A 26,550-nucleotide genomic window follows, 5' to 3' on the forward strand; every position below is an offset into this window, starting at 1 on the left:
GAGCCACCCGGGACACCCACCCTCTGCCCAGAGCCCCACCTCTGAAACACGCGGGAAGGGGCGGGATGTGCCGCCCATGGCATCCACCTTCTGCCCAGGCCACGCCTGCGAGCACGCACAGTACAACCCCACGCCATCATCCGCCCCGCCCGCCACAAAATGGCGGCCACACTCTGAGGCGCTGCTCGAGCCCGTGTCCCTATTGGCTGGCTCAGAACACCTGACGCATGCGCCGGGCGCTGATTGGCCAGTGTCCTGAGGCGGGCTCGCACGGCGGCGGGATGAGGACCAGCGAAGTTGCTGCCCTGAGGGTGGTGTCAAGATGGCGGCCGCGGGGCCGCCGCTGACATGGTGAGCGCGTCTCCCTCTTCTTGAGCGGCCTGGCCGGGCGCGCCTGAGGCGTGGGCGGCGGCCACAGCTCCGCGCTGCCCCGCCGGGAGCAGAACGCACCGCGGGGTGGACTCGGCTCCCGCACCGCCGGACGCCGCCCCGAGGGGGCGTGCGCCATTTCCTGTGGCTCCCGCCGTGGGAGCGGGCGGAGCGCGGACGGTGCCGCGGCAGCGCCGGGCTGTGAGGGCACAGAGAGCCACGGCGGGGATTCTAGGCAGGGACCTTGATCATGTTTTTGATACGAAAAGCTCTGCCAATACGTAATTCGGCTCTTTAAAGAGGCGAGGTTTGTTGGAATTGTAGTTTGTGAGGTAAAACGTAAATAAAATCCTTGCTCGTGCCTTTCACAGTAGTTAGCGAGGTTGGGATTGTATAAACCCTATTCGCTTGAACGGCTCTATTAGGAAAAATGAAAAGGCAATGTAGAAATCAGATCAGCGTACAAGACAAGAACAAAGCTTTTCTGAAAAGCTCTAAAACTGGTGTATTTTTCTCAAAAGTTCCTGCGATTTCAGCCCAAAGTTTGTTTTTGATTCATGAACCTGTGAAAGTGTGAAACTCCTCAGAATTTCACCATACCTAGAATTGATGTCTTGTAATAATGAAATTCTTTTGTACTGTTCAGAATATATACTTTTACTATGAAAAAACCATAAGGCATTAGTACAAAGTAACTTCTATGAAAAGGAAATCTGGAACCACTGTGTAGGTGGCCTCTTTTTTTCATATATAATTCTTGGTTTTTGTTTCTCAGGACAGAGGTGGCCTTTAATTTTTCTTTGTTTTGCTGTATATTTATTTTAAAATTTTCTTTTATTAGGGATATTCCACCAAAAAATGGCCAAGAAGTATTTTTCTCCCATGAACTTTATGAAAAACATTCCTTGTCTCTGAGTCTCTCTGAACTCTGGCATTTATCAAACAGGTATATTATTTTATCATTTTGTGCTCTTTGTTATCATGCCATGGATACATCCCCATGCTGTTTTGGGGAAAGCTGCATGTTGTGTGGCACACAAGGATTTGTTACAGCTGTTGGCCTGTGCTTTGTGTGTTGTGGAACCTCAGAAAGCAGGAGGAGTCCAGGTTTTGAGTCCTTTGCTCTGGGAAATGAAGCTGTGTGAACACAGGTGGTACAGGTAGTGTTGTTTTTGCACTTTTGGTGTCATTTTCTTATTCTCTTAGGTTGAGGAAGTAGAATAGCATTGCTTTCACATAGTGAGAAGTGTGGCTCGTGCTGCTGGATCTCAGCATTTGGAAGAGTGTATTTAGCCTCTTGGTTTAAGAAGTTACAAAGCTGATAAGGGAGGTGAACGTGCTGCCTGGTGCATGAACCCTCACACAGGGAGGAATGTGGATGGGAAACCATGCCAGTGGGGAGTTCAGCATGAGGGGAAATAGTTTGTTCAAGAGGGGAATGACTGTGTTTTTATGAACTGACAGTGTGAGGGGGCTGTCTGTTACACACATGGCTTCATCCCGCAGGTTGTTCTGGTTCATACCTATTGGTTGGAGCAGCTTTCCCTGAATTGGCAAGATACCAGCACAGCCTCACAGCTTGTTCCTGGCACATCTGAAACTGCTGTGGGATTCTTCCTTGGGAGGGTTGCTGGAGTGGACACTCAGGAGTGGGGATTGTGGCCAGCTGTGTGTGGTTCCAGTGGGTTTGCAGCCAAAAGCCAGAGAGGTGGCACCTGGTAAAAATCAGAAATGGATGGAGCTGGGTAGAGTGACCAAAGTCAAGAGGAAGAGAAATGACACCTGTTGAAGCAAGTGTGGAAGTAAAAGCTGGAGGAAATTTGTTAATTTTGGGGAGTTTCTCATAGATATTTACAAAAGTGTATGTTCTGTTGGTGCAGAAGCAGTGAAAGCGGGTTGCTGATAAAATGAAGGGGAAAAATTTAAGCTGTCAGCTCAAATGAGGTATAATGCTGTAAATATGGACAGAAAATCTCTGTCAGATTATTTTGGTTTGCACCCCAATGAAGACTGTGACAGCAGTGCATAGTGAAATGATCTTGATGTGCTGCCATTTCATTCAGTGCTGAATATAGCCAATTTAAGCTGCTAGAATTTCTTGATGTTCTTACACTGGCATATCTGAGTCAGCATCTTGTTGCTGCTACAGCTTAATTAAATTTGCCAGTTTGTGCCACAAGGATGGACACATTCTCATATTTAGAGAGACAGCTGTGAAGTGTTATTAAGAACTGTGGACGTGATACTGCTGGGTTTGAATGACACTTGAGATGTTTTCTACTGCTGAAGTAGTTTCTTAAAAATATGCTTTTTCCAAGATCAGCAGTCAATGTTCATTTTGTTAGCCTTAAATATTTTCTCTCTTAAGTAAAATTATTTTAAATAGACCAGGGCTAGGCTGGTTGGCCTTTGTTTACTGGAGCTGCTTTAAGAACAAGCTTTATGTTACTGCTTTATTGTTGTTAGAACAGCTATGCCCCTTGCCCAAGTCTACTGTTATTTTTGGTGACTGATTCCAGCATTGTTTAGAGTAGAAAATTAAATGCTTGATTTGTGTATGCTGTGAGAATTTCTTCACTGAAGTCTAGAATTTCTATTGTTACAATGATGTAATTTTGATTTCCTTCTTCTGCATTGAAGGAAAGGCTTTTTCTAGTTAAATCTTTCTCCTTTGCTATCAGAACTGACAGTGGCCATCAGTGACTGATGAAATGTGGAGATTCTTTATCCTTTCATTAATAATGTGTGTTTCCAGAACAAAGAATGTGTTTCATATTTAGCTTGTTAACACCATTTTGGGTTTTTTTAAAAAATGAAAACCCCACCTTTTTTGTTTGTTTGTTTTTAAAGCAGTTGCAGACCTGCTGCTGGCACTAAGGGTTAGTCTGATTGTACAGGTGAAGTTTCAGAACAAGAAGAGTCCATTGGCACAGATGGGAATTGGAACAGCAGTGTCTCTCAGAGCAGTTCAGGCTTGCACAGCTGCCTTCCTTGTTTCTGACTAATATTGGTATTTATGTGAAAGCTGCAAATTCGTCCATTTGTTACTTCTTTTTCAGAGAGGCAAAGAAAAATGCAGAGGCATTGGCAAACTCTTCAGAAAACAAACAGGCTTGTAGCCTGCAGGCTGCAGAGTCACTTGAGGTGGAGGCTAAAAGCCCAGCTGATGACCATCCTCTCCCAGAACCCAGACTCCCCTACCCATTTACCTCTTGTTTGACTGAGAAGGAGCAGAAGACTTACTTGTATCTGATGACTAAGTTCTCAAAAAAAAGAAACCATTTCCAAGTTAATGAAGCAAGTCAAAGGGAATTTTTCACATATATGGTAAGATATGAACATATGACCATCACTGAGGGAGTCATACAATTATTTTTTTTTCCTTACAAAGAGGAAAGAAGAAAAATTTGTTTTGAGTTCAATTTGTCATAATTAACTTGTCATAGAATTCATGGTATTATGAAAGGTAATAAAGGTCTGAATTATTCAGGATAAGCTTTTTAATAGAAATTGAAAGTGTATTTGGTAATTTCATTGAAATTGGGGTTTTGTGGCTTTTTTGTTGTGTTCTTTTTTTTAAAGTGATCTCAACAACTGAGGATAAGTGTAGATCTCTGACAACTGCTGTGTTGTTATTATTTATAATTTCTCATGAAATCAGAAGTCAGGTATCTTTGTGACTTTGCCATGTAAACTTCATCAACCATGTCTTATAAATCACTGTATCAAAGGAAACTTGCTGTTTGTTTGGGATGGTGTACTACCAAACAGCCACGCAGTCCCCAAAAAAACCCTTTTCTGAGGAGGAAGTAAATAGTTGTCCTTGCTGTGATTTTAGCATTTCCTAGTGGCTGTAGCAGGCCCAGGTAGTGTTAGGCTGTGGATCCACTTGGCTGTGATCTTTGGCAGCTGTGGGAGCTTTGTTCATTGGCAGGGCAGGCTCCTGTGTGCTGCCCTGCTGTGCTCACGGGGGAAAGGCTGAGTTCCCCCTGCTGTGTGTGGGAATGGGCCACCTTCATGTTGAGTCCTGGAAAATGTAATTAATCAGCAAATTGTGCTGAGCCGTTGCATTTGGTTTCCCATGCTTCCTTATTGATGCTGCTTCATTTATTTTTATGCTGTAACAATGGAAATATTGTTTCCAGGCACATCAGTAACTGCTGTGTTGTTACTATTTATAATTTCTCATGAAATCAGAAGTCAGGTATCTTTGTGACTTTGCCCTGTAAACTTCATCAACCATGTCTTGTAACCCCTCTATTTATAAATCACTGTATCAAAGGAAACTTGCTGTTTGTTTGGGATGGTGTACTCTTGATTTGGGATTTCTTTAAAGGAAATGGGCCTTGCAAAAAATTTTTTTACTGAAGTGAAACTGAACACTTGTCAAATTGAGTAGCAAGTGGAATCTATTCCTTCCCTCATACCATTACCTGTACTGTCTCTCTGGAAATTTTGTTGGTTACATGTCTAGTACAGAGGATTCTGTTTTGTCTTAAAAATAGATTTTTCCTTCCCCCAGCAAATGAAAGAAGTAGTAAACAATGAAATTGCAGAATTTATGAAATTTGCCCAAAACGCTGCCAGGAGCTGTGCCCAGGATTACAATGCCATCTCTGAAGATGCCCTGCGTTACACCGAGGTAATTAGCAGTGCCATGCTTAATTCCAGCCCTTGTTAAAAAACCATCTTGGGATGATGGTCAGGACAGGTGGAAGTGCTCGTGGATGTGCTGTTCCCTGCCCTGCTGCTTGCTCTTGGGATGGGATGGGCAAGTGGCCATTTCCCCTGTGCTGCACAGCAGGGCTGGGCCTGTGCTTCATTGGAGCCAAAAAGATGTCCTAGAAGAAGTCACTGCAAAAATATTTATTCATCAAATAAATAAATTGCTTCCTTGTATTCAGGAAAGGAGAAGCTGCATTTTAACTGTGCACTTCCATTAAGAAGTGGCTCCTACTACTGGGCAGAATGTTAAGCTTACCTCCACAGGCAAGCTAAGTAGCATGTTAGAAAGTGACTTTAATTGGAACTTACTGAGGCTTTAATCATAACCCTCTGCAAGTTCATGCTGTGTTAAATATCCACTTTGATGATTCTAAGATCAAATATGAATGCAACTTCATGCATCATTCTTGGGTTTATAGCACAGTTTTGAAAAAAAGTTCATTAAACTTTCCCATTAGTGAGTTACCACAGAGTTTGGGCACATGTGAAGATAAACATCTTGCTTGTTTTTGTTTTTGTTTTTTTTTTTTTTGTTTTGTTTTGTTTTGTTTTGTTTTTTGTTTGAAGTGGCTCCTACTACTGGGCAGAATGTTAAGCTTACCTCCACAGGCAAGCTAAGTAGCATGTTAGAAAGTGACTTTAATTGGAACTTACTGAGGCTTTAATCATAACCCTCTGCAAGTTCATGCTGTGTTAAATATCCACTTTGATGATTCTAAGATCAAATATGAATGCAACTTCATGCATCATTCTTGGGTTTATAGCACAGTTTTGAAAAAAAGTTCATTAAACTTTCCCATTAGTGAGTTACCACAGAGTTTGGGCACATGTGAAGATAAACATCTTGCTTGTTTTTGTTTTTTTGGTTTTTTTGTTTGTTTGTTTTTTGGTGTTTTTTGGTTTTTTTTGGGGGGGGGGGAGGGGTTGGGGTTCTTTTTTGCCTCTAAATAGTGAGATTGGCTTTGCAATTTTGTATCTTGTCATCTGGTCGCAAAATGTGTCTCCAGACTTTAAGTCCTATTTATTGTTAATACCCTGACTTAAAAATTGAGGCCCATATTTTGTTTTAACCAACTTGCAGAAATAACACTTTCTAGTTACTAAATAAAATCTAAATATCCTAAATACTTAATTCAGGTGTTGTAAAAATTATGTAGAGTTGACTCGGCAGTGAGTTTCAACACAAATGGAATCATCCTGTGCCTTTACCTTTGTGACTTTTGCCTAGTGTAAGTGGGATGGTAACATAAAAAATATTGCTTCCTCTAAAAGCCAAGAAAATTAACTAAAAAGAAAATTACCTGTTTAGCACATTTCAGACTGTACTGAACTGCATGTTTTTAATGATTGGCCTGAGTTGTGTGCATATGTTGTCAGCCTTGCTTATGAAGGGCTGAGGAGAATCTGGAATATATTGCAGTTCACATAGCAGTGATTGTGAGAGTATTATAGATCTCTATTGGTACCTATTAAGTTTTTAAATGCAGCTTGAAATTGCAGAAAAAACTTTTCAAAAATTCCCCCAAAATCCCCCTTTCTTATGAAAGATACAAATGCATAAATTATTATTCTTTTTATGTTAGGAATTGCTACGGGCACGTATTGGACATGTGCAGAAGTATCCAGAGTTTTACACCCTGCAGGAGATCATGAGTATCATGGGAGGAAAGTTTCATACACAGCTGACCTTTAAGCTGGAAAAAAATCTTCTTGCAATGGTAATGCCTTACGAACACAGATTGGGTTTGTGGGGGTTTTTAAGTAAGCAGAATTACATCAGAGTTGTCTTAGGCAAGGGTTAGGGGGTTTTGCAACTATTACCCAGTTCATGAGTTAGGGGTTATAATTCAAATTATTAATTAAAACTTTAATAAAATTATTTTGGCAGTGAGTCTGTTAACTCTTTTCACCAGATGTTTGCCAGAAAAAGATTACATTAATAGTATGTTTTCTCATATCACTTAACTTTATAATGGACCTATGTAAATTTCAAATATTTTTCTTCATAAGTAATACAGTGTTGGATGAGCGTGATTGCAGTGAAAGCTGTTTTTTGATGCTGCTTGGTTTCCCCCAGGGTACAGCAAGACGTGGTAAAACAGATTTCCCTTCCATGCCTGTTCAGCTGCCCACTGATTATAGCACTGTCACATCTATGATAACCCCAGAAAAAAGGGCTCATGTGATGCATCATGTAAGTACCTCTTTTTTGTTATTTTTAAGGCATATTTTGTACAGAAGTGCAATGTGAACCTTTTTATGTGTTGAACAGTTTTTAGACTGCATTGGACCATTAAATAGCTGCTATTTCTGTTTGTGTTCTTCTACTGCAAAAATCAGGGAGTTTTCATTCTGTAGAACTGAGGGTTTTGACTGTTTATGCCACATAACTTTTCTTCAGCTATTTTTAGGAGTTTATTCACTTATCTTTCAACAGCAGCACTGTCATTTCAGAGACATTTGCTGAGGAAAGGAGCAGAGGTGATGCAGGAGAATGGTATAAGCCTCAAAGATGTTAAACAAAGCCCTTCTAATGATGTCTGAGGTGTCAGAAAAAAAAACATACTGGGTTTTTCTTACTTCTCTCATGGTCCTCAGTGCTCCTGGGCTCCCATTATCTTCATAGTCCTTGATGATGTTCTTCAGCCTCATGAGCAGTCTCAGCCTCTTTCCTTCATGGAAATGTGTACTTGTAAAATTTAACAAATTTATTATTTCAATTCTGAATTTGTATTCTTGATGGTTTTATATTTGTTTTAAGGTTCTTTGGATCTAATCAGTATTGAAATAACTGGGCAGTTTTAACCATAGTTCAGTGTTAGGTGTCTTTATTGTGCTGTTGCTTAACTCATAAGAAGATCTGTAGTGTATATTTGTGAGTTAATCTGGTTTGGGGAATGTTTTTTTCTTCTGCATTCTCCCATATTTTGTGATTATCTAAATTCCTATTCAACCTGGTAATTCAAATGTATAGAAATGAACTGAAAATACAAGTTTAAAAGATGTATTTTCTTATGCTGCAAAGTGAATGCATAAGATTCAGCTGAAAACCTTCAGGGAAGTTTTTTTTTTCTTTCATTTCCTTTTGAAGTCTGGCACTGTTAGACTTTGAACTTTTTTGGGGGGTAGGAGTTGTATTATATCCATTTTTGGTTGGGTTTGGAGTTTCTCTTGTAAATTTAAATTTATATGTATTTTTTTTTAAATAACTTTGGAAGAAATAACTTTTTTTTTTTTTCTCTTTAGGATATTAGTTCAGATTCAAATGCAGAAAAACTTGCTTTGAAATATTGTCCTCAAGTTGTTTTAAGTGATCAGTCGTTATTTACTCTACTGAATAATCATGGACTGAACTACAAGGAACAGTGGGAAATTCCAGTTTGTGTTAAAATGATCACTGTTGCAGGTATGGGATGATTTTGTTATTAAAACTATGGGGAGGGATTGCCCAAAAAAAGCTGGAAAGCTGATCCAGGATCCCTGGATATTGTTTCCTATACCTTTTTCCACCTTGTTACTGAGAATAGTAACAACCTCTGCAGTTACCACCATAAACTGTTGAATTTGGACATTCAGCTGTTTTCCACCTGGGGAAAAAAAGCCAGAACAAAAAACCAGTTAAAACCAGTTTGGCTTTTCAAGACTCTAACTTCTTGTTCTTAGAAACAATATAACTGCATGAACCTGTTAAAATTGTCAAGTGAACTGATTTCAGTAAAATAAAAAACCAGAGATATTCTGAAATTTTATGAAAAAGCAAAGAGCAAACATTTTCTGGAATTAAAAGGATCTAATTATATCATAGAATAGTAAATAAGGAATATTTCCATGAAGATAACTTTTTCAATTACAGCAGAAAATGTTTATTTTAATAAGCTGATGAACTCACCTGACTGCTTTACTTTACTTGTCCAGCACTTCTTCGGTAATCTGAATATAAACTTCCTCCTTGACACTTTTTTGTTTTAAACACAGTATGGTTTATTTAAGTATTTATGTTTGTTGTGTTGGAATGTCCTTCTGTGCTTCTTACACAAGTTTCTATAGCAGACTTGCAGATCATAAATAAGCTATGACATACCTGCAACATTTATGAATTTTCACTTTTCTATGTAAATTAAATGACTTTATCAGTAAAGATAATGCCTGACTCCTTTTGTAGCAGCATTACAGTTTTTAAACCAAAATTAACACCTGAAGGGCATTCAGATGCTGGTAGAAATACATAGTGGTTCTTGAAGGGTTTCCCTCTGCCTTCCTTTTGCTCTTAAATTAAACCAACCCCTTGCTTTAATTTACTTTTGTTCATAAAACAGGGAGACCGTGTTCACCATGTGCCTTGGCTTTCTCTGCTGTGATGGGCAGGGCATTGCTTTTATTTTTGGGGAATTCATGTGTACAAGTGTGTTAAGGTGCAAACAGAGGAGTGGAGCAGCAGAGCCCACACAGAGTTAACTGATCAGAGGAGAGATAAACTGCAGCTATCACTTGGACAATGAGACTTAAAAAAATAATTGACTTTCAAACAAGGAAGTAGAAAAGGTATTTTTGGAAAGCAAGATACATTTGATGATATGAGTCTGTACAGGAAATGATGAATCCTCAGTTCTTATTTTACAAATTCTCTACTTAGAACTGCATTTGAAATATGTTCAGCTATTAATGTGGTGTGTATTGCTGCTGCAGGATCATAATAATTCACACCATATCTGGACATACTTTTATCTTCTGTTGTTAATGAATGAAAGGATCATTTTTCATTTCTTCTGGTGTGTGTGTGCAGTGGATTTGACTGTAATTGGAAGTTGAAAGATTTATTATTTGAATTACACAACAGTATTTCTTCCTTTCATTTAATATGTACTCAATCTCTTTTCATTCTTGAAAAGGTAGCAAACCAGCTAAAGTGGTTTATGTTGATCCACCTCTGCTGAGAAAAGAAATGACAGTACGAGAGAGGAATCAAATCTTCCATGAAATTCCAATGGATTTCCTAGCAACTAAAACATCTTATGTTCCAGTTTCTAATGTATCCATGGACAAACCAGCTGAGGACAACCTGCTTCAGTGGGATGTATGTATATTCACATATTCTTAAAAACAAGCAAAACCAAAAACCTGTGTTAAAATTCCTGAGTTGCTTTTCCTGTGATGAAGGGAAATTCCGGTTTTCTCTTGGTGGTTTTTCTCTTGCTGATTTAGACCCTGTTAGAAAATGTCTGTCTAGTTCCTTTAAATGCTTCTACATAGGCATCTCAGCTTTAATGTGTAATTCATTAAAATGTCTTTTGATCAGTTTGCTTCATTGGAAGAAGCTTTGTGAACTTTTACTCTTTAGAATGGTCTTTCAATTCATAGGACCAAAATTTCATCACTAAATAAGAAAAATGTTTTTTCAATTACTGCTTCTCTTTCCTAACAGTCAGGTATATGGATGGTAGAACATTTTTTGTGTTTTCAGTTCAGCAGTGTCTCATTTTTTGGTTTGTTTTATTGTTTTGGTGGTTTTTAATTTTATTACTTTCTCATCCCTGTGGTAAGGTGTGTTCTGACACCTACCAGTGCAGGACAATTCCTCCTCCAGATGACACTGGGATGGACTTCGATGATGATGTTACAGAGCTTGAGACTTTTGGAGCAACAACCAAGCTCTCAAGAACTTGTAAAATGGAAACTACTTTTCCTACATCTAGTAACACTGCTAACGTTTTATCTCACGGCCTAAAAATGGGGGGAAAGAATTCATCTGCCATAAACAGAGGAGATGAAGAAGAGAAAACCACCCTTTCTGAGCAAGAAGGTTCAGCACGTGCCAGCGTGCAGCTTCCATCGTTGGATGGCATCCCATGCTGCAGCCCTCAAGAACATTCTCCCTGTGAAAGCTTTCAGTCAGTGGAGGTAGGACTGAGCAAAGCACAGGATGTCATGACCAAGGAAGTATTGGACAGTGAAACAAAATTAAATGCTCTACCTGTTGCAGTGAGCTCTGAGAAAGAGCCTGATGCTGCACAGAAAAAAGAGACTTACAGTTCTTTATGTGGCAGTGACACGGATGAAGAGCGTTTGGTGATCGATTCAGACTGTGAAGCCACGGCTGCTTGCAAACCAGCTGTGCCAACCACTGTTTCCTCTACCTCAGCAGAGACTGCCAGAGCTCCTTGCCCTACCCAGAGTCCTTCAGCAAGGATCACTGACTGCTCAGATACCACAGATCAGGGGAAAAAAGCCTCCAAGAAACCTCCAAGAAAGTTATCCAAAGAATTGGATCCTGTCGGGCAAATTTTGAAAATGCAAACTGAACTTCTCAAGTCCCCTTCCCAAAAAGCTCATGAACCACTGGTGAGCTGTGATATTCCTAATGCTGTCCCAGCCCAGCTGCCTCAGTCTCCAAAAACACTGGTGACCTCCAGCACAGAAACTGTGCCAGCCCCAGCCTCCAATCCCACCGGCTCCTCTAGAAATACCTGGACGTGGCTTTTTGAGGGGATGCCAAAGAGTAAGTGTGCTCATTGTGTAAGGAGGAAAATTGAACCCAACGTGTCAGTAGTGCATCTCTTACATCTATTTGGAGATGTGGCTCAGTACCTCTTCTGTGTGGGAATTACTGTCTTGCACACAGAAGGGAGCACTGTTTGTCCACAGAGGTGAATGTGAAATACTGTTTTACTGTAGAGAAATAAGTTGTTATACACAAGGTTTTTAAGAAGAGACATCATTTGGTAGTGGAATGAGTTCTTTTTGCATGGAAATTCAAATATTTGAGTAGTCTAGTCTGCAAAAGTAGTTTCTTGTCAACAGAAGTAGAATTACTTTAATTTTTTGTAGAATAAAAACTAAATTATACAATTAAAAATAGGGGGAAAATTAAATTTGTATGTCTTAAGTTTTGAGCCTCCTGGTTCAGTTGCTGTTGCTTAACTCCCAGCACTCTGTCCCAGAAGGCAAATGAGGATTCACTACAAGCCACCTCTCCAAGTTTTCAGACCATTAGCTGGGGATGGAGTCTGTGCTGCCCCTGGACCTTAGCCCAGAATTACAAGTTGTGAAGATCCTGGGGACCATGGCCCTGGAGGTTTTCCTCACATGCTTGGGTTGCTTCTGAACTCTGTACAGCTGAAGTTAGAAACACTGCATTGTGTTAGATAAATATGCAGAAAACCAGATTGGTTGTGTCAGGACAGATACTCTTCTCAAATATTTAATTCCAACAAATCTGTGTTTTTGGTGGGAAAAGATGTTTGGTATTTTCTGAGGAGGTGTGCATTTGATCATGTAGGAATTAATTACTTAATCTATAGGGTAACACAATTAATTCTGTTTTACTTAAAATTGTCTTATCACTTCCTACATTTTTATTGCTTTAACTGCATAATCACTACGACCCTGTCTCCTCCCTCAGTTTGAAAGGCTAAGGCATGACATTTTATTTCTCTCTGTGTTAAAAAGATGGAGTATAGAATTCAGATGTCCTGTAATAGAATTTTTTTAATAGAGATTGTGAAACCAATATTGCCAATGTGCTGACAAGTGACTGTGTAGGAATAGAAAGCATAATTCTACAATTTGAAAGTTCTATAGCAAGCTGAGAAATCTCTTTGCATGTCTATTTTGCACAAACCCAGATTTGGGTTTTATATTTTACTAACAGAAAATTACTTCCACTTCCTTGGATATCTCCCACAGTGTGCAGGCACATAAACTCTAAATTTAATGATAAAAATGTATTTGTTCATAGCACTACAGGAATCCCTATTTGTAGGTATGGTTTTGAGACATATTTCCACATATCTTCAGGGCAAAAAAAGAAAGCATTAGATACATTTTCAGCAAACCAATTTGGAGGCTACTGTGTTTATTTGAAACATTTGGTTAAAATGTTTCTAAGGTTTGGAGGGATGTTTGTTGATGTACTCAAAGCTGCCCTGGGAGATGCAGTAGCCCCTCTTGAATGTGGCTGTGTCCTGATTGAGCTCCGTGTGGTGGGAGAGTTGTGCTGCCACCCTGACCTGAGACCTGAGTTACTTCAGTGCCTGATGGATGGATGGCAGCTCTCAGGAGCCATTCATTGTAAATAAAGTTTTTCTCTCCTTTGTGCTGAGTGGCTTAAAAAGAAGCTTTTGAGCTACATTTATACAAGAATGGAGTCTCACATTTGGAGTTCTCTCTATTTGTGTGAGAAATCTAATGATGTGGGATTATTTAAAAATATACTCTTAAAGAGTGAATGTTTCCCAAATGTAATTTTTTTTTTTAGTATGTGACTTTTTTGTGCCTAACAAAGTAGTTTTCATCCCTAATTCATGGGAAACAAAACAGATCCTAGAGTTGAAAAAAAAAAACCTGAACAAAAACTCTACTGCAAGGGAACAAAGGTAATCAGCTTCATTGTAAAAATCGTTCAAGCTTGACATTTTCTGGTTAATTCATTTTCTCTAGCAAAGCTGCCAAGTGAACTTCAGCTGCTTGAAGAAGACCCTTCAGAGTACCAAGCACCTGAGGAAGGCAATGTTGTGTACAAGCTCTTCAGTTTGAATGATCTGTTGTTACTCGTGCGTTGCAGCGTGCAGAAAGTCAAGTCACTGCCACAATACCAGAAAAAGAAAAAAGCCCAAAAGGTAAAGCTTTTATTTTCAGCTTTTTTTTTGGTTTGGTTTTTTTTAAACAGTTGTGCTCAATTCTGAAATGTTGGCATTTCTGGGATTCCCAGTCCTGGATAGCATTTATGCTTTCACTGAGACAATTGTGACTCTGCAGCATGTCTTCTGTAAATATTTGCTGTAGCAAGACAGGGAAGAGTAACTTGTGATTTCTTTAAAGCTACTTGATTAGAAGATAAGGATGTGTGGTTCTCCATTTTTTACTACAGTAATATGCCTGGGTAATGATACTTATGTAAAAAAATGTAATTTTGAACTATTCTTAAAAGTTAATGGAGGAATTAGGGGTTTGGCCTAAGGCTTTGAGAATGTTCGTGACCATAAATACTTTCAAGTAGGATTCAGCCTTGCCATCATGCCTAGTTAAGCAGGGAAATAGAGATAAAATGGATAACAGAGAACACCAACAGAGATTCTATTTGTTCTACTTGAAAATACTGTGGCATTTCTTAGCAAATAGTTTATCTCATGGAATTAAATGGTTTGAATGCAACTGCAATCAAAATACTCCTTGCAGCATGAAGAGAAGGAAACTTTATTCCATAATTCTGGGTAATTTGTAATTTTTTTAAGAGTCCTGTGAATCATTCAGCAAATTTGTAGTGGTATGTTCCTCCTGAGAATCCCAGAATTACAGCAGGCAGCTGTTTTGTGAGGTGTTTGTGCTTTATTGAAATGGAAATAATCATTGTAACACTGATTACTTGGCAAGAGTCTGTGCTTAAAATCTTATTTTGAAGAAATCCCATCTTTTTGCTGTTGATTGACTGCTTATAATGTCTGGGAATAACTGCTTCATCATTTAGGAACCAATCACTTGTTTATTTTTTAAAATTTCTGATGACATTTAAGTGTGGATTGTCAGTGAGTACTGACAGTGCTCATTAGGGTTAACTCACTAGTTAGGGTAGCCTCTGATTTCAAATGAGACTCCAAGCCTTAGGTTCTAATTTCAAGTGAGATTCTGATAGGAATGATAAATGGCAGAATTCTGCTAATAATGGGCTAATTAGAAATGTTGTGTGTTTTTTCTTAAATTGCTGCAGAGGGCAGTAGAGCACAGAAGTGTAAACTTGAAATTAATTTAGTCACATGGAAAAATTACTAAGTGTCAGAACTGTATTATTTGTAAGAGTTTGCCCAGGCCTTTTTTTTTGTTGTTTCTTTTTTTTTTTTTTTTTTTCCTGTGAATTTCACCTTTTTCTGTATAAAGTCTCTGTACTCTGAAGTTTGTGCTGTGGATTTCATAAATCGTGAACCTTCAAACAAAATCTCTGAAATGTCTTTGTTGCCTCAGCTATGGTGGAGGACTGTTTCAGCTATAAACTACAAAATGCAGTTAAATTGTGGATATTTTTAGACAGTGAGTGCTAATTTTTCTCTTATCTTCTCTTTTTCAGCCAATTCCCATTTTCCTGTTGCCAAAACTAGGGTACCAAGCCTACTACGGTGTGGAAGCTCTTACAGAAAGTGAAGTGTGCCAGCTGTGGACACAGAGTATGCTGCATTCCAAATGCTTCTTTTATATTGGTAAGTTCATGTGTTGTTTTTGCTTAAGACACATGGATGTGTGAATATTTGTAGAATAACAGGAGAGATATGTATTTATTAAAGGTGTATTCCATATATCCTTTCTTATTTTAACTTTTTAATTTTGTTTTTTCACATCTACCTTCAGTAAGTTTTTCGTCTAAAAGTTCTGTTGGGTGTTGGATGAGGAAGTTCCAGCTTTGATTTTAGATAAATAATATCCATGTCCTGTAGAAAATGCTGTATTCATGTTTGTGCAATGACATTTTAAAAAGTCAGGGACGTTTTTATGTCTGTTGAGATATTTGTTGTGTAAGGAAATTAAAATTATACATATAAAAATGTGACCAGATTACTCTAACAACCATTTTAATATATGGAGAGCTTTCTGTTACTAATTATCATGTCATTAATAAGATTTTAAAAAGGAAAATTTGCAGCCAGGTGGTTAGTTGATATTTAGAATATGCTTGGCACATGCTACTGAGTGAGGGCAATCCTGTTTGTACAGTGAGTGAATGTTCTGCAGTGGGGATTGCCTTGCTTTTTTTGTAGAAACAAATCTGGGTTTTCAGGTTGTTATGGCAGCAGTTGTGGCCTGTGGTTGCCTAACCTTTCCACTTGTGCACTGAATTACACTTCTGCTGTTGTTGGCTCACATCAGAATGCTATTTTAGAAATGCTAACTTCTCTGTTTTCCAGTTTCTACATACAAACTATGCAAGCTACCATAGAATTATTAGGATTCTAATTGAAATCTAATGTATTTGCCAATTGCACCTTGGTCTGCTCTCTTTATTCAATGGAAATTATGTTTCTAATTTTAAACTTTAAAAGCAGTGTTTGATGTGCTTTTTCCATTCCATTAGAAAAGAAATCCTTACAAAGAGCTAATTATGTAGAGAGTTCTCTGTTTGTAACTGTATCTTAATGTACAGGACAGAGGCCTTGCTTCTCTCTAGCAAGCAGAGCACTACACTGAGTGCATTCTGTGTATTTCCACTGAGGGTATGTCCAGCATGCTGAGCTGCACTGCACTTGGGCTTCCTGTAGGAAATGGTATCAAAGTTTTTATTAACATTTCCAGCATGGCAAGCAGTGTGAGGAAACAGTGAACTGTGGAGAGAGGGCTGATGTTTGCAAAGTACACAAAGTGGAGGAGTGGGTGTCTATCTAATCTCCATTTACAGGATGCTGAAGGTATGGCTTGCACAGGACTTTGCAGACAGCTCATCCAGCCACCACCCCTTTTTATGGAGGTTCTTTGGAATGGAGGAGACAGCAGGCTGGGTATGGAGGAGACAGCAGGCTGGGTATGGAGGAGACAGCAGGCTGGGTATGGAGGAGACAGCAGGCTGGGTATGGAGGAGACAGCAGGCTGGGTATGGAGGAGACAGCAGGCTGGGTATGGAGGAGACAGCAGGCTGGGTATGCAGGTGTTGTTGCAGATGAAGAGCCACAGAGCCCTCCCCTTCCAGCACAGCTTTCCTCTGTGTATCTCCTGTAGGTCCCTGCTGGCTGTGGAATGGGCAGTGTGCACAGGACTTTGCAGACAGCTCATCCAGCCACCACCCCTTTTTATGGAGGTTCTTGGGAATGTAGGAGACAGCAGGCTGGGTATGCAGGTGTTGTTTCAGATGAAGAGCCACAGAGCCCTCCCCTTCCAGCACAGCTTTCCTCTGTGTATCTCCTGTAGGTCCCTGCTGGCTGTGGAATGGGCAGTGCCCTGGGCTGGCGGGCTGCACTGGCCTGGCCTCCAGCACATCTCTGTTCCAGTGCTTGGGATACAGTATCCCTGGGATTGAGAAGCACTGGGTATTCCAGTCATGTTTGTTTGTCAGCTCCTGGATCCACTCTTTCCAGAAGCAGGCCCTGGGACACACAAGAGTTCTCTTTTGTGGGCTCTGAAGAGGCACAGGATTCTGTGGGTTGTCACTGTCCTGCACAGTAAATGGGTACTCCCAGCCTGTGGGGCAGATCCTTGCTATTGCCATATAGTTTCTTACAGAGTAGGTAAAAAAAATATGTGGAAGTAAATATCCATTCTAAGAAAGGGCATCTACCACAGTTTTTAATAGGAAGCTGTTATCATATTCTACTTGGGGTGTCTTCTGCTCTTGGTATATTGCAAGGTAGCTGTGAAATTCTGCCTTTCAGTTTGTATTCCTAAGGGAGCTGTGAAAAATGCAGTGTTACACTCAGATTTACTCAGAGGGCTCTTTGCAGCAGAGACCTTTGTCCTGAAACTCCAGGGACAGTTCTCTGAGGGTGATGATACCCTTGTATAATGGGCAACTTAAAATGGAGTGAATCTCTCATTCCCTGTCACTAGTACCTAAGACTTCTGCAGTGATCTGTTCAGTGTAAGGAGAAAGGCAGGGAGCTTCTGAAATCATGCTATGATTTGAATTATTTTAAGTGAAATGCTATGTTCTGTAATAAAAGAATTTTAAAATCAAGCTTTTTTTTCAAGCCATAAAGTTACTGCTCTTTTTAAATTTACCTTGCAGTATGAGTGTGGAAGTATGGAACAACATGGTTTGAAAAGTATCATCTTACTAAAAAATGTGCAAGTAAATATCCATTCTAAGAAAGGGCATCTACCACAGTTTTTAATAGGAAGCTGTTATCATATTCTACTTGGGGTGTCTTCTGCTCTTGGTATATTGCAAGGTAGCTGTGAAATTCTGCCTTTCAGTTTGTATTCCTAAGGGAGCTGTGAAAAATGCAGTGTTACACTCAGATTTACTCAGAGGGCTCTTTGCAGCAGAGACCTTTGTCCTGAAACTCCAGGGACAGTTCTCTGAGGGTGATGATACCCTTGTATAATGGGCAACTTAAAATGGAGTGAATCTCTCATTCCCTGTCACTAGTACCTAAGACTTCTGCAGTGATCTGTTCAGTGTAAGGAGAAAGGCAGGGAGCTTCTGAAATCATGCTATGATTTGAATTATTTTAAGTGAAATGCTATGTTCTGTAATAAAAGAATTTTAAAATCAAGCTTTTTTTTCAAGCCATAAAGTTACTGCTCTTTTTAAATTTACCTTGCAGTATGAGTGTGGAAGTATGGAACAACATGGTTTGAAAAGTATCATCTTACTAACACAGTACCTACAACTTGCACTCTTGATCAGACAGTTCAGCCTTTAACTTTTAAGTATGTAGCAGACCTCAGTGTTAAACTGCATAGGTGTTTTTGACTCTTGAAAAAGCTTAATTTGCTGTCTCAACCATCTCTTCTATTGCTAAGTAAGTATGAATGAAAAGTTGTTTGGACCTTGGTCTATGGCCCATAATTGTCCAGCATTGTTGTGTGTGACAGAGGGAGGATCTCAGCTCTGCTGTGACTCAGGGCTTGAGTCAGAAATCTGATGTGTAACCATGGCCTCCTGCAGCAGCTGCAGGGGGGAAATGAAGCTGAGGTGGTTTTTTTTAGGATGTTCTCAAAAAGCAGAGATACTATCATCAAACAAAGAGCGCTGTCTTCCTCTTGCTAGCAAAGCACCTGGCTTGGTTGTGAAGTCCTCTTGCTGCTCAGATAGGAAATCCTGTATCTGCAAAGGCAGTAATCTCTGTGACAAGCTTCCCAAATAAGGCACTTGTACTTGTCTAAGCAGTAAATAAACTGTAGATAAGCTTTACTGATTAATAGGAGCATTTTATCCTGGCTATTACTCACTTATTTGCATTAAGTGCCTAAGCAAAACTTTTTGCAAGAACGGTTTACCTTCACATGAATGGAATAATATTGGCCTTTAAATGAACATCATTTGAAGAATGGGTTGGAAAAAAAATACCTGGTCTTGGGTAACTTAATACATGTCAAGTATTTTCAATCTGTCACTTCTTGAGTGTAAGATACAGTTGTATAAACTAGGTGGAAGTAGTTCATAGATATTTTGGAATTACTGAGTTTTTCCCAGTTACATTTAGGAATGTGTTTTATGTTTCCCAGTGTGTTTAGAAGTAGAGAACTCTGATTTGAAGAGAGGCTGGTGAGGAATATGGAACTCAAACAGGTTTTGTTTAAATTATATTTTTAATAATGACTTCAAGCCTCTTTTTGTAGTCAGCAATGTAAAATACAACATTTTGCTGCTTAGTCTTGCACAAAATACTGATATCAAGAAAAGTAACAAATGTACAATGTTTAAAAGAAATCGATTGTCCTGGTGCATCTTTTTTAATTTGTTGAAGTGAGAGTTATTACTTAGTCTTCTTACACAACACATAAACTTAGTGATGGATAGCTTGGAATGTGAAATGCTTTGATTTAGCAGTTTTAACTGTGCAATTGAAGCATTTACACTTCCTAAGAGAGCAGATTTATAGTAAGACAGTAAATTCCACTGAGTAGGCTGTATTTTATTATGCTGCCTTTTCCTCAAACTCCTTCTGGGAGCTGAAATAGAATAGATTCCTGGAAGACTTCAGCATGAGAAAGAACCAGAAGGCAAGGTACAGCAGTCAAATCCATGTCCAAGCTATGCTGGTGATCCTTATTGCTCATCAAATTAAATGTGGGCTAAGCTGTCCTTGGCAGCCTTTATTTTAAAAATGCGATGAGGAGAGCTTTGAATTGTTGCTTCTCATGGTGTCAAAGACAAAGTTGCTAAAGACAACTTGCCTGAGTTGTGAATTGTAGTTCCTCAGGCGAGGAAGGGGGGAAGAATCAAGACACAAAGGTCAGCATCCCTAGAAGAAAGTCATGCAATAGGTCAGAATAGAAAAGCAAGTATATTAAATGCAAAAGTAAATTTGTTGTTAAACATCAGCTTTTGGGATCTGTCCAGTGAGGAAGCAAAGTGATAAGGGTCAAATGAACTTGAGCAGATATAAACTAACTGATGAGATGAAGGCCATGGCAAGATAAGGTTGTGTATCCCACACACCACCCAAGATGTGAGCTTTGCTGGAGTCAGGCATCTCTTGGTTTGGAAAGGCAGTCAAGGTACAGATGCCTGTACTTAAAGCAGCTGCACATTTTAACTCTCTGTTATGGTGCAACATTGATAAATACTTTTCACTGTTCGATGCCAAAAGAGCAAATATTTTATCCTTCTAAAGAGGTCTGCAAATTATGCTCTTACATTTGTTTGGTTTTATTTTTAGTGTATTAATTGAGTTTTGTTTTTCAGGACATATTGATGCTTTTACATCAAAGCTTATTATGCTAGAAAAGATTTCTCCAGCAACTTTAAGAGAAAAACTTGGATTGATTAAGTGAGTATTTTTAGTATGTTTTTTTAGCAATGAATTTCAAGCCCTAACAAGCCTTGCAAGTGACTACTTTTGCTGTGTTTTTCTTTCACAGACCTGCAAATTCATTAAATATACTTCATCATGTTTTGAAGAAGGTGTCAGAGTAAGTTCTCAATTTTTGTTTATTGTATTTGTTTGCCACATTGCCCAGCTCATCCTGTTTCTTCTGTAGAATGTTTGTCTGCTCTGATTTTTATTTCTTCATATACATAAAGAAATTGATATTTTACAGGTTCTCTTAGGTCTGTCATAGCATAATGCAGTACTGTGTAAAATGTGCTTGGGACTACAAGGTTTGCATAAATTATGCAAAAGAATAAGAACTTGAGGTTTGTGAACCAGTTTTTCAAGAGAGCAAACTGGACTCTTAAGAGCTGAGTAAACAGTTGACAGGAGTGAGGTGTAATATCATGTATGTGGGCTGACACACAGAGTTTGGGTTTGGCAGTCTTTCTGCTTGATTTGTAGAATTAACCCTGTGTTCCCTTCTGCTTACCTTGACTTAGAGCAGCCTGTCTCTGTACAACATTGCAGCCTTTCTCCTTCTTTACATAGCTACTTCAAAGCTTTCAGCCTGCCAGTGTCCTGATTTTTTTGGTGAAGCGCGCTGCTTGCGCTGAGCGTGAAGCCTTTTCATTCAAATTACAGAGGGGTTTTCCTGCTCTTTTAGGTTCATGATTTTTGACTAAGATTTTTGGTATGGGCTGTTGGTTGATCTTCATCTTCCTGAAAACCCATTTAATCCTGTGGGTGTGAAAGCTCATCTGTTCTTTGTGTCTGTGTCCACATGGGCTTTGTTCTTGTAAGATGCTGATTAAGGAATTACAGTTTGCCCAACATGGATGGTTTTCAGTGTATGCTTACATGCTTAGATGAATATGATGACAGTCTCTACATTGTTGATAAATTAGCACATTATGAATACATTATAGACACATTAATTAATAGATATTTATCAATACAGTTTCATTAATGCTTTCTTGTGCACAGTCTTTTTTATAAAACATATAAAGGGACTAAACACCTAAAGATGTTCTGCTTTTGCATTAAGAACATATTAACTATTCTGATCAAATAAAAAAAAGCTCCAAAAAACATTTAAATAATATTTTTCCTTTGGAACTTTTCTCATTTTAGTTTGGAGGAGGGATCTTATTTATTGACTCACGCTGCAGGAGATTCATCAGTTGCAATTTACAAGAGTTCTCTTGACAAGAGCACAAGGTCATCCTATAACTTGCACAAAGCTCACTGTGATCTGCCTGCTGTACCTGCCACTCTCTCAGTGCCATGGGTTCCCCTGGACCCCAGCCTCCCTTTGCCCTACCACATAGTTCATGGAAGAGTTCCATGCACCTTTCCACCTGCACCCTGGGAAGGGTGGAAACAGAAGGTCAGTATCTCACTTGATGGCAAAGCAGATCAGCTGATCAGTTTAGGAATAACCCTTTCAGTCCCTTGGGGTACAGCTGGTATAGTTTATCTGTCATCTTTGGGGGTCAGAAATCTTTTGGGAATCCATCCTACTTTGTAATTTATGTTGGTGAATAAGTGATGCCTATCATGCTTTAGAAATTTCTCAAAGATCCTGCTCTCACCTCTGTTATTTTTGAGATAGTATGGCCCTTTAAAAGTAAGAAAATTTCCAAGCATTGTTTTTCTTCAGCAGAGACTTACTCATTTGTGTAAAAGCCATGTGCTGACTGTGCCCAGCTTTGTGCACTGTGAGATGGTTTGTAGGTTGAGTTACATGTTTAGCCACAGCCTGCCTTCACATGAGGGCAAAATTGTCATGCATCCATTCCTAACTTCCTTGTGCACTTTGGTTTCTGCCAGAAGGAAATCCAGGCACATAGGCAGGGAAGAGGCAGGATTGGTCACTTCTGACTGGTGACTGAAGACCAGCTGTACCCTGTGGGTCAGTTTGAAACTACATGAATTAGAAAGCAGTTGTCTGAGTGTAGTTATACATATTTGTGCTTAATACAGATTGAAGATGATTAATTCTGGTAATTCCAGTTTGCTTTTCTGAGTTTTTTTGTTTTTTTTTTTTTAATCAATTCTCTCCCCTTGTGTGTGTAGATGGCTGGGGTGAAAGGACAGTGGGACACACCCCATGAGGGAAGGCCAGTAGCTATGGAAACCAAAGGCAATCCAGCTAAGCCTGCTAGAAATGAAGGTGTGGCTCCAAAGAAGCTGAGGAAGAATTTCTGCAAGCAAAGAAAAGTGAAGAAAAAGTGGAAAACTAAATTCAACAAAATGCAACTGAAGTAGGAATAAGTCTGGAGAAGAACAAGAGGATGCAAAAAATCTGAGGTTTCTTGCAGCTTCAGAGGAGCCAGAACAAGCTGGCAGGGGAAATGGCTCCAATAGCTGAAGCATTCTCTAAACCTTTAACCCTTTGGTACCTCAGGGGACATGTTTCACATGAAAATCTCAGAGAAAAAAAGGATGTGGATGCAGCCACTTGGCTGGTTATGGGGAGCAGAGTATCTTCTGTTGTTCTGGTGACTTTTGTAGAAAAGCTGCATCTTTAAGAGTGAAGCAGTAGTTGACAACAACTTCTAATACTATATAAGGAGAAAAATAGCTTTTCAGCTTTCCCAGTTCTTCCAGATTCACTAGATTTTTGTTCTCACATATTTTAAAGATATGTTTTACTTCGTGCATTGTGTATGGGAGGAACAACTTGGATTTACTTATTGAGCTTTTTTGACACATGGTGTCTACTGGCTTTTAAAGAACTTAGAAAAATACATTTTTCTTTTTAGAATGGTGTAACAAATGAAGGACAAAAGCTGTGTTTATTTGAATAGTAAGGGCCATAAATTTGCATTAGAAAACTCAGAAGTACAGCTGAACAAGTAAAATAATAACAGGAGAGCTGCATTTTTGCATGTTTAAACTGCTGTCACAAAAAGCAGAGGTCTTAAAGGTGTTCTTCCAAGTCTTGTGTTTGGACTGAGGAAGTTACCAAGCACACACATCTGATCAAGCATTCTTCTGCTCACTGGGACTTGATGGGACATGTTTTAATGTCATGAGGGTGAAAAAAAAAATGTTTACTGGAGTGTACCTGCTAAAAAAATCCTGAAGGTAGGGTTTTTTTTTAAAATCAGGCTTCAATAATGAATGTATATTAAAAACTTCTTTGTGAAATACAAAGCATTTTCTGATGTGGCTTTTTCCCAACTGTTAGACGCATTTATTCAGTTTTTCAGTTTATTCATTTTTTGGACCACTGCTTGTTTCATCTGTAGTATTAAGCTATTGATTAGTTGACCTTGTGTTTGCAGTTTACAAATAGTTCTGATTCAAAATCCTAAATGCCCTTAGAGACTTCTCATAATAGGAATACTTTAGCTGTGAGTCATTTTTCCCAGATAACTGACTCTGTCTGGGGGATTCAAGGCACGTTTCAGTTTGTATATATAAAACTTTTTGCCAGACTTGTTTGGAATTTGCTTTCCCAATGCAGTTTCTTGAGGTAGAAATATATGGTCTGTTTGTTCATCTGCCTCTGTGCCTTTTACCTTACACTGATATGTTACTAATTAAAGTGTACTAATTGTAGAACTGCAATGGAGCAGCCTGTGCTGCAGCTTGGCGTTGTTGCATTTTGAGTGCAGGGCTTCATCTCTGCTAAGGCTCCTGCAATTCTTGTTGGCCTGGCTGTCCAATCTCTCTGAAGAGTGGCTCATCTGTCCCTTCTGCCTCTCTCTTCTGCCTCTTTGCTGTCATCTGCAAACTCAAGGAAAATCTATTCAGTCACATTATCCAGCTGACACAAAAATACTGAGTAGGGCTGGACTCTGAGAAGCTCTGTCCATGACAAGCTCACCTGGTTCAGCTTTGAGCTACAAACCACCAGAAATGGAGGAAGGTCTCTGAGGAGAGGTGTTCCATGCTGTGTGAGATCACTGATGGGTGTCTGCTTCTCCCCATTCACTGGTGTTCATTAGGAGATGAAATTGGTGGCTTTGTAAAAGTGTTCAGACAGTTTGAGGTTAGTTTTGGAGGACTGGAAGAGATGTTCTGACCTAGCATTTGAGGTGATTAGTTGGCCTGTGTGAAAACCATGGAACTTTATCAGTTCTTTATGTTAGTGTGAGTGGGTTGTTGGCTGTGAAATCTGACTTTTCTTTATTTCTGTAGTAATGAGAGTTTTTAGATGTCATTTGCACTATGCACTGATAAACTGTTTCCATTCTCATATGTGACTGGCTAAATCTCTTCACCATTTCTGTCTGACTGCAAACACTTTTAGAATGCAATAGAAGCTGTCTATGTAAATAATATATATTAGGAAGGATTTGCTGCATTTTTTTCTCTTCTTCTAAGGTAGCCTAGCAGCTGGAAGCACAGAGAACTGGGACCAAGTGACCAGTCATCCATCCTGCTGCTGGAAGGTGGGAGATGCCAGCAGCAGGGGACTCTGCCCACCTCCATGCTGAGAGGTTCAGTAGCAGTTATTGAGCCATTTGGAGAGGTATTTCTTTTGCTTCTGATTTGTTTGCCCTGTGTTTTAAATAGCAGCCTGTTTCCAAAAGAATATGAGGTCAGGTGTAGACTTTCAGAGTGCTTAGAGCTGACCTGCATTAAAACTTGCTTCTAGTTCTACTGGTAGAAGTTGCACCATTTTCAGTCTCTCCCCTTGTTGAAGTCTGCATGTGTAACTTTCTCACAAAGAGGTCAGGTGTTGTCTTTCAGAATGCTTAGAGCTGACCTGCATTTAAAGCTTGCTTCTAGTTCTACTGGTAGAAGTTGCACCATTTTCAGTCTCTCCCCTTGTTGAAGTCTGCAAGTGTAACTTTCTCACATGCTTCTCTGAGAAGTTATAGAACTAAGCACTTTCTTTCTTAATAAAATGTCCTTTCCTGTAGTGTGGGTACAGTCCTTCCCAGAAACACTGTCATTACTTGGTATGTTAAATTTCTCTGTACTAAAAATATATCCACCTTTTTTTTTTAGTTGCTCTTAGAATGTATTTTTCTACAGAGATTCTTAAGCTTTGTTTGCAAGTTCAGATTCTGCTCCTGTAAGTCCAAATCATTGAGCTGAAATATTTTCAAAAATACATCACTGGTACTATACATCTCAAATTAAATTTCCTTCTCAGTGCCAGAAAACACCTTTGATGGCCATGTGACAGTCTGTTTAAGCATAGAGCATTTGAATTATGCCCTACTTAGCCATTCTGAGCCTTATGAAGGTCTGGAGATGTTCTCAGGCTGCTCTTAACTCATGGCTGTGTGTATAGGGTGAGCTAGTCCTGCCTGGCTGTAGGACTGAGGAGACAGTGATATACCTTGCTGAGGGATTTTTTCTTGGTTTCATGGAACTAAAACATACTGCCAGTTTTTAAATTGTAGAACAATTTAATGTAATGGTTATTAAATAGTAGCAGTCCTAGTGCAGCCTGCAGGGCATTTCTCAGTATTGATGCTTCTGCTTAACAGTGAGTGAAAAAAAAAAAAAAAAGGCCTGAAAGCTCCATTCTTCCCCAAGACAGCATGGCAGCTTTGTCTGACATGTCACAGTAGAGGTAATGGAGAAAATACTCTTGTTATTGTTTGTGATGAAAATATTTCAATAAATACTAGAAGAACATTGTCACTTTAAAATCAGTATTAAAAAAACATAAGGTAGCAGTAACTGTGTGGGGAAGGGAGGGGCTGTTACAGACCCTGGTGACATCTCCTCTGATTCTTGATGTGAAATACATCAGCCACATCCTTCTGAGTATTCACAGCATGTTTTTATAAGTGTGCATTTCCTATTTTTGATAGCCCTAATAGAGGAAAAGTATTCCTTTATTTTTTGAAGTGGGCAATGTCCTTGTTGAGAGGAGCCACAAGGAAAAGGATCCTGGTGTTGTTGACCAAAGCAATAAAATCTAATCAGCCTTTTTGCTTCCTTCAGCTTGATAGGGTTGCTCTGACTGCAGTGCACAAAACCATCTGTTCCAAAACATGCATGAATACATTCCAGTTTCACTGCAACTTAC

The 26,550-nt window shown here is 39.2% G+C and overlaps 1 protein-coding gene across 1 annotated transcript; it reads left to right on the top strand.

Moving 5' to 3' along the window:
• The first annotated feature begins 241 nt into the window (after positions 1-241).
• ICE2 (interactor of little elongation complex ELL subunit 2) lies at positions 242-24,998 on the top strand. The gene is made up of 16 exons (XM_041418953.1): positions 242-351; positions 1,211-1,315; positions 3,429-3,696; positions 4,892-5,011; positions 6,678-6,812; positions 7,172-7,288; positions 8,341-8,500; positions 9,984-10,168; positions 10,636-11,590; positions 13,531-13,709; positions 15,152-15,281; positions 20,420-20,504; positions 20,596-20,646; positions 21,681-21,936; positions 22,626-22,813; positions 24,885-24,998. Exons 1-16 carry the CDS (start codon positions 323-325, stop codon positions 24,886-24,888), a joined length of 2,967 nt encoding a protein of 988 aa, XP_041274887.1. The 5' UTR covers positions 242-322; the 3' UTR covers positions 24,889-24,998.
• The last annotated feature ends 1,552 nt before the right edge of the window (positions 24,999-26,550 follow it).

Source organism: Onychostruthus taczanowskii, unplaced genomic scaffold (genome assembly GCF_017590055.1).
Source record: "Onychostruthus taczanowskii isolate IOZ18803 unplaced genomic scaffold, ASM1759005v1 scaffold6, whole genome shotgun sequence".
NCBI classification, from domain to species: Eukaryota; Metazoa; Chordata; class Aves; order Passeriformes; family Passeridae; genus Onychostruthus; species Onychostruthus taczanowskii.

What these genes read in the sequence shown, in the direction of transcription:
- ICE2 (XM_041418953.1), top strand. Translation starts at nt 323, where the DNA reads ATGGCGGCCGCGGGGCCGCCGCTGACATG. An exon ending in TTTTGAGGGGATGCCAAAGA is followed by an intron (nt 11,591 to 13,530) that starts GTAAGTGTGCTC and finishes CATTTTCTCTAG; the next exon opens with CAAAGCTGCCAAGTGAACTT. An exon ending in GGGAAGGGTGGAAACAGAAG is followed by an intron (nt 21,937 to 22,625) that starts GTCAGTATCTCA and finishes TTGTGTGTGTAG; the next exon opens with ATGGCTGGGGTGAAAGGACA.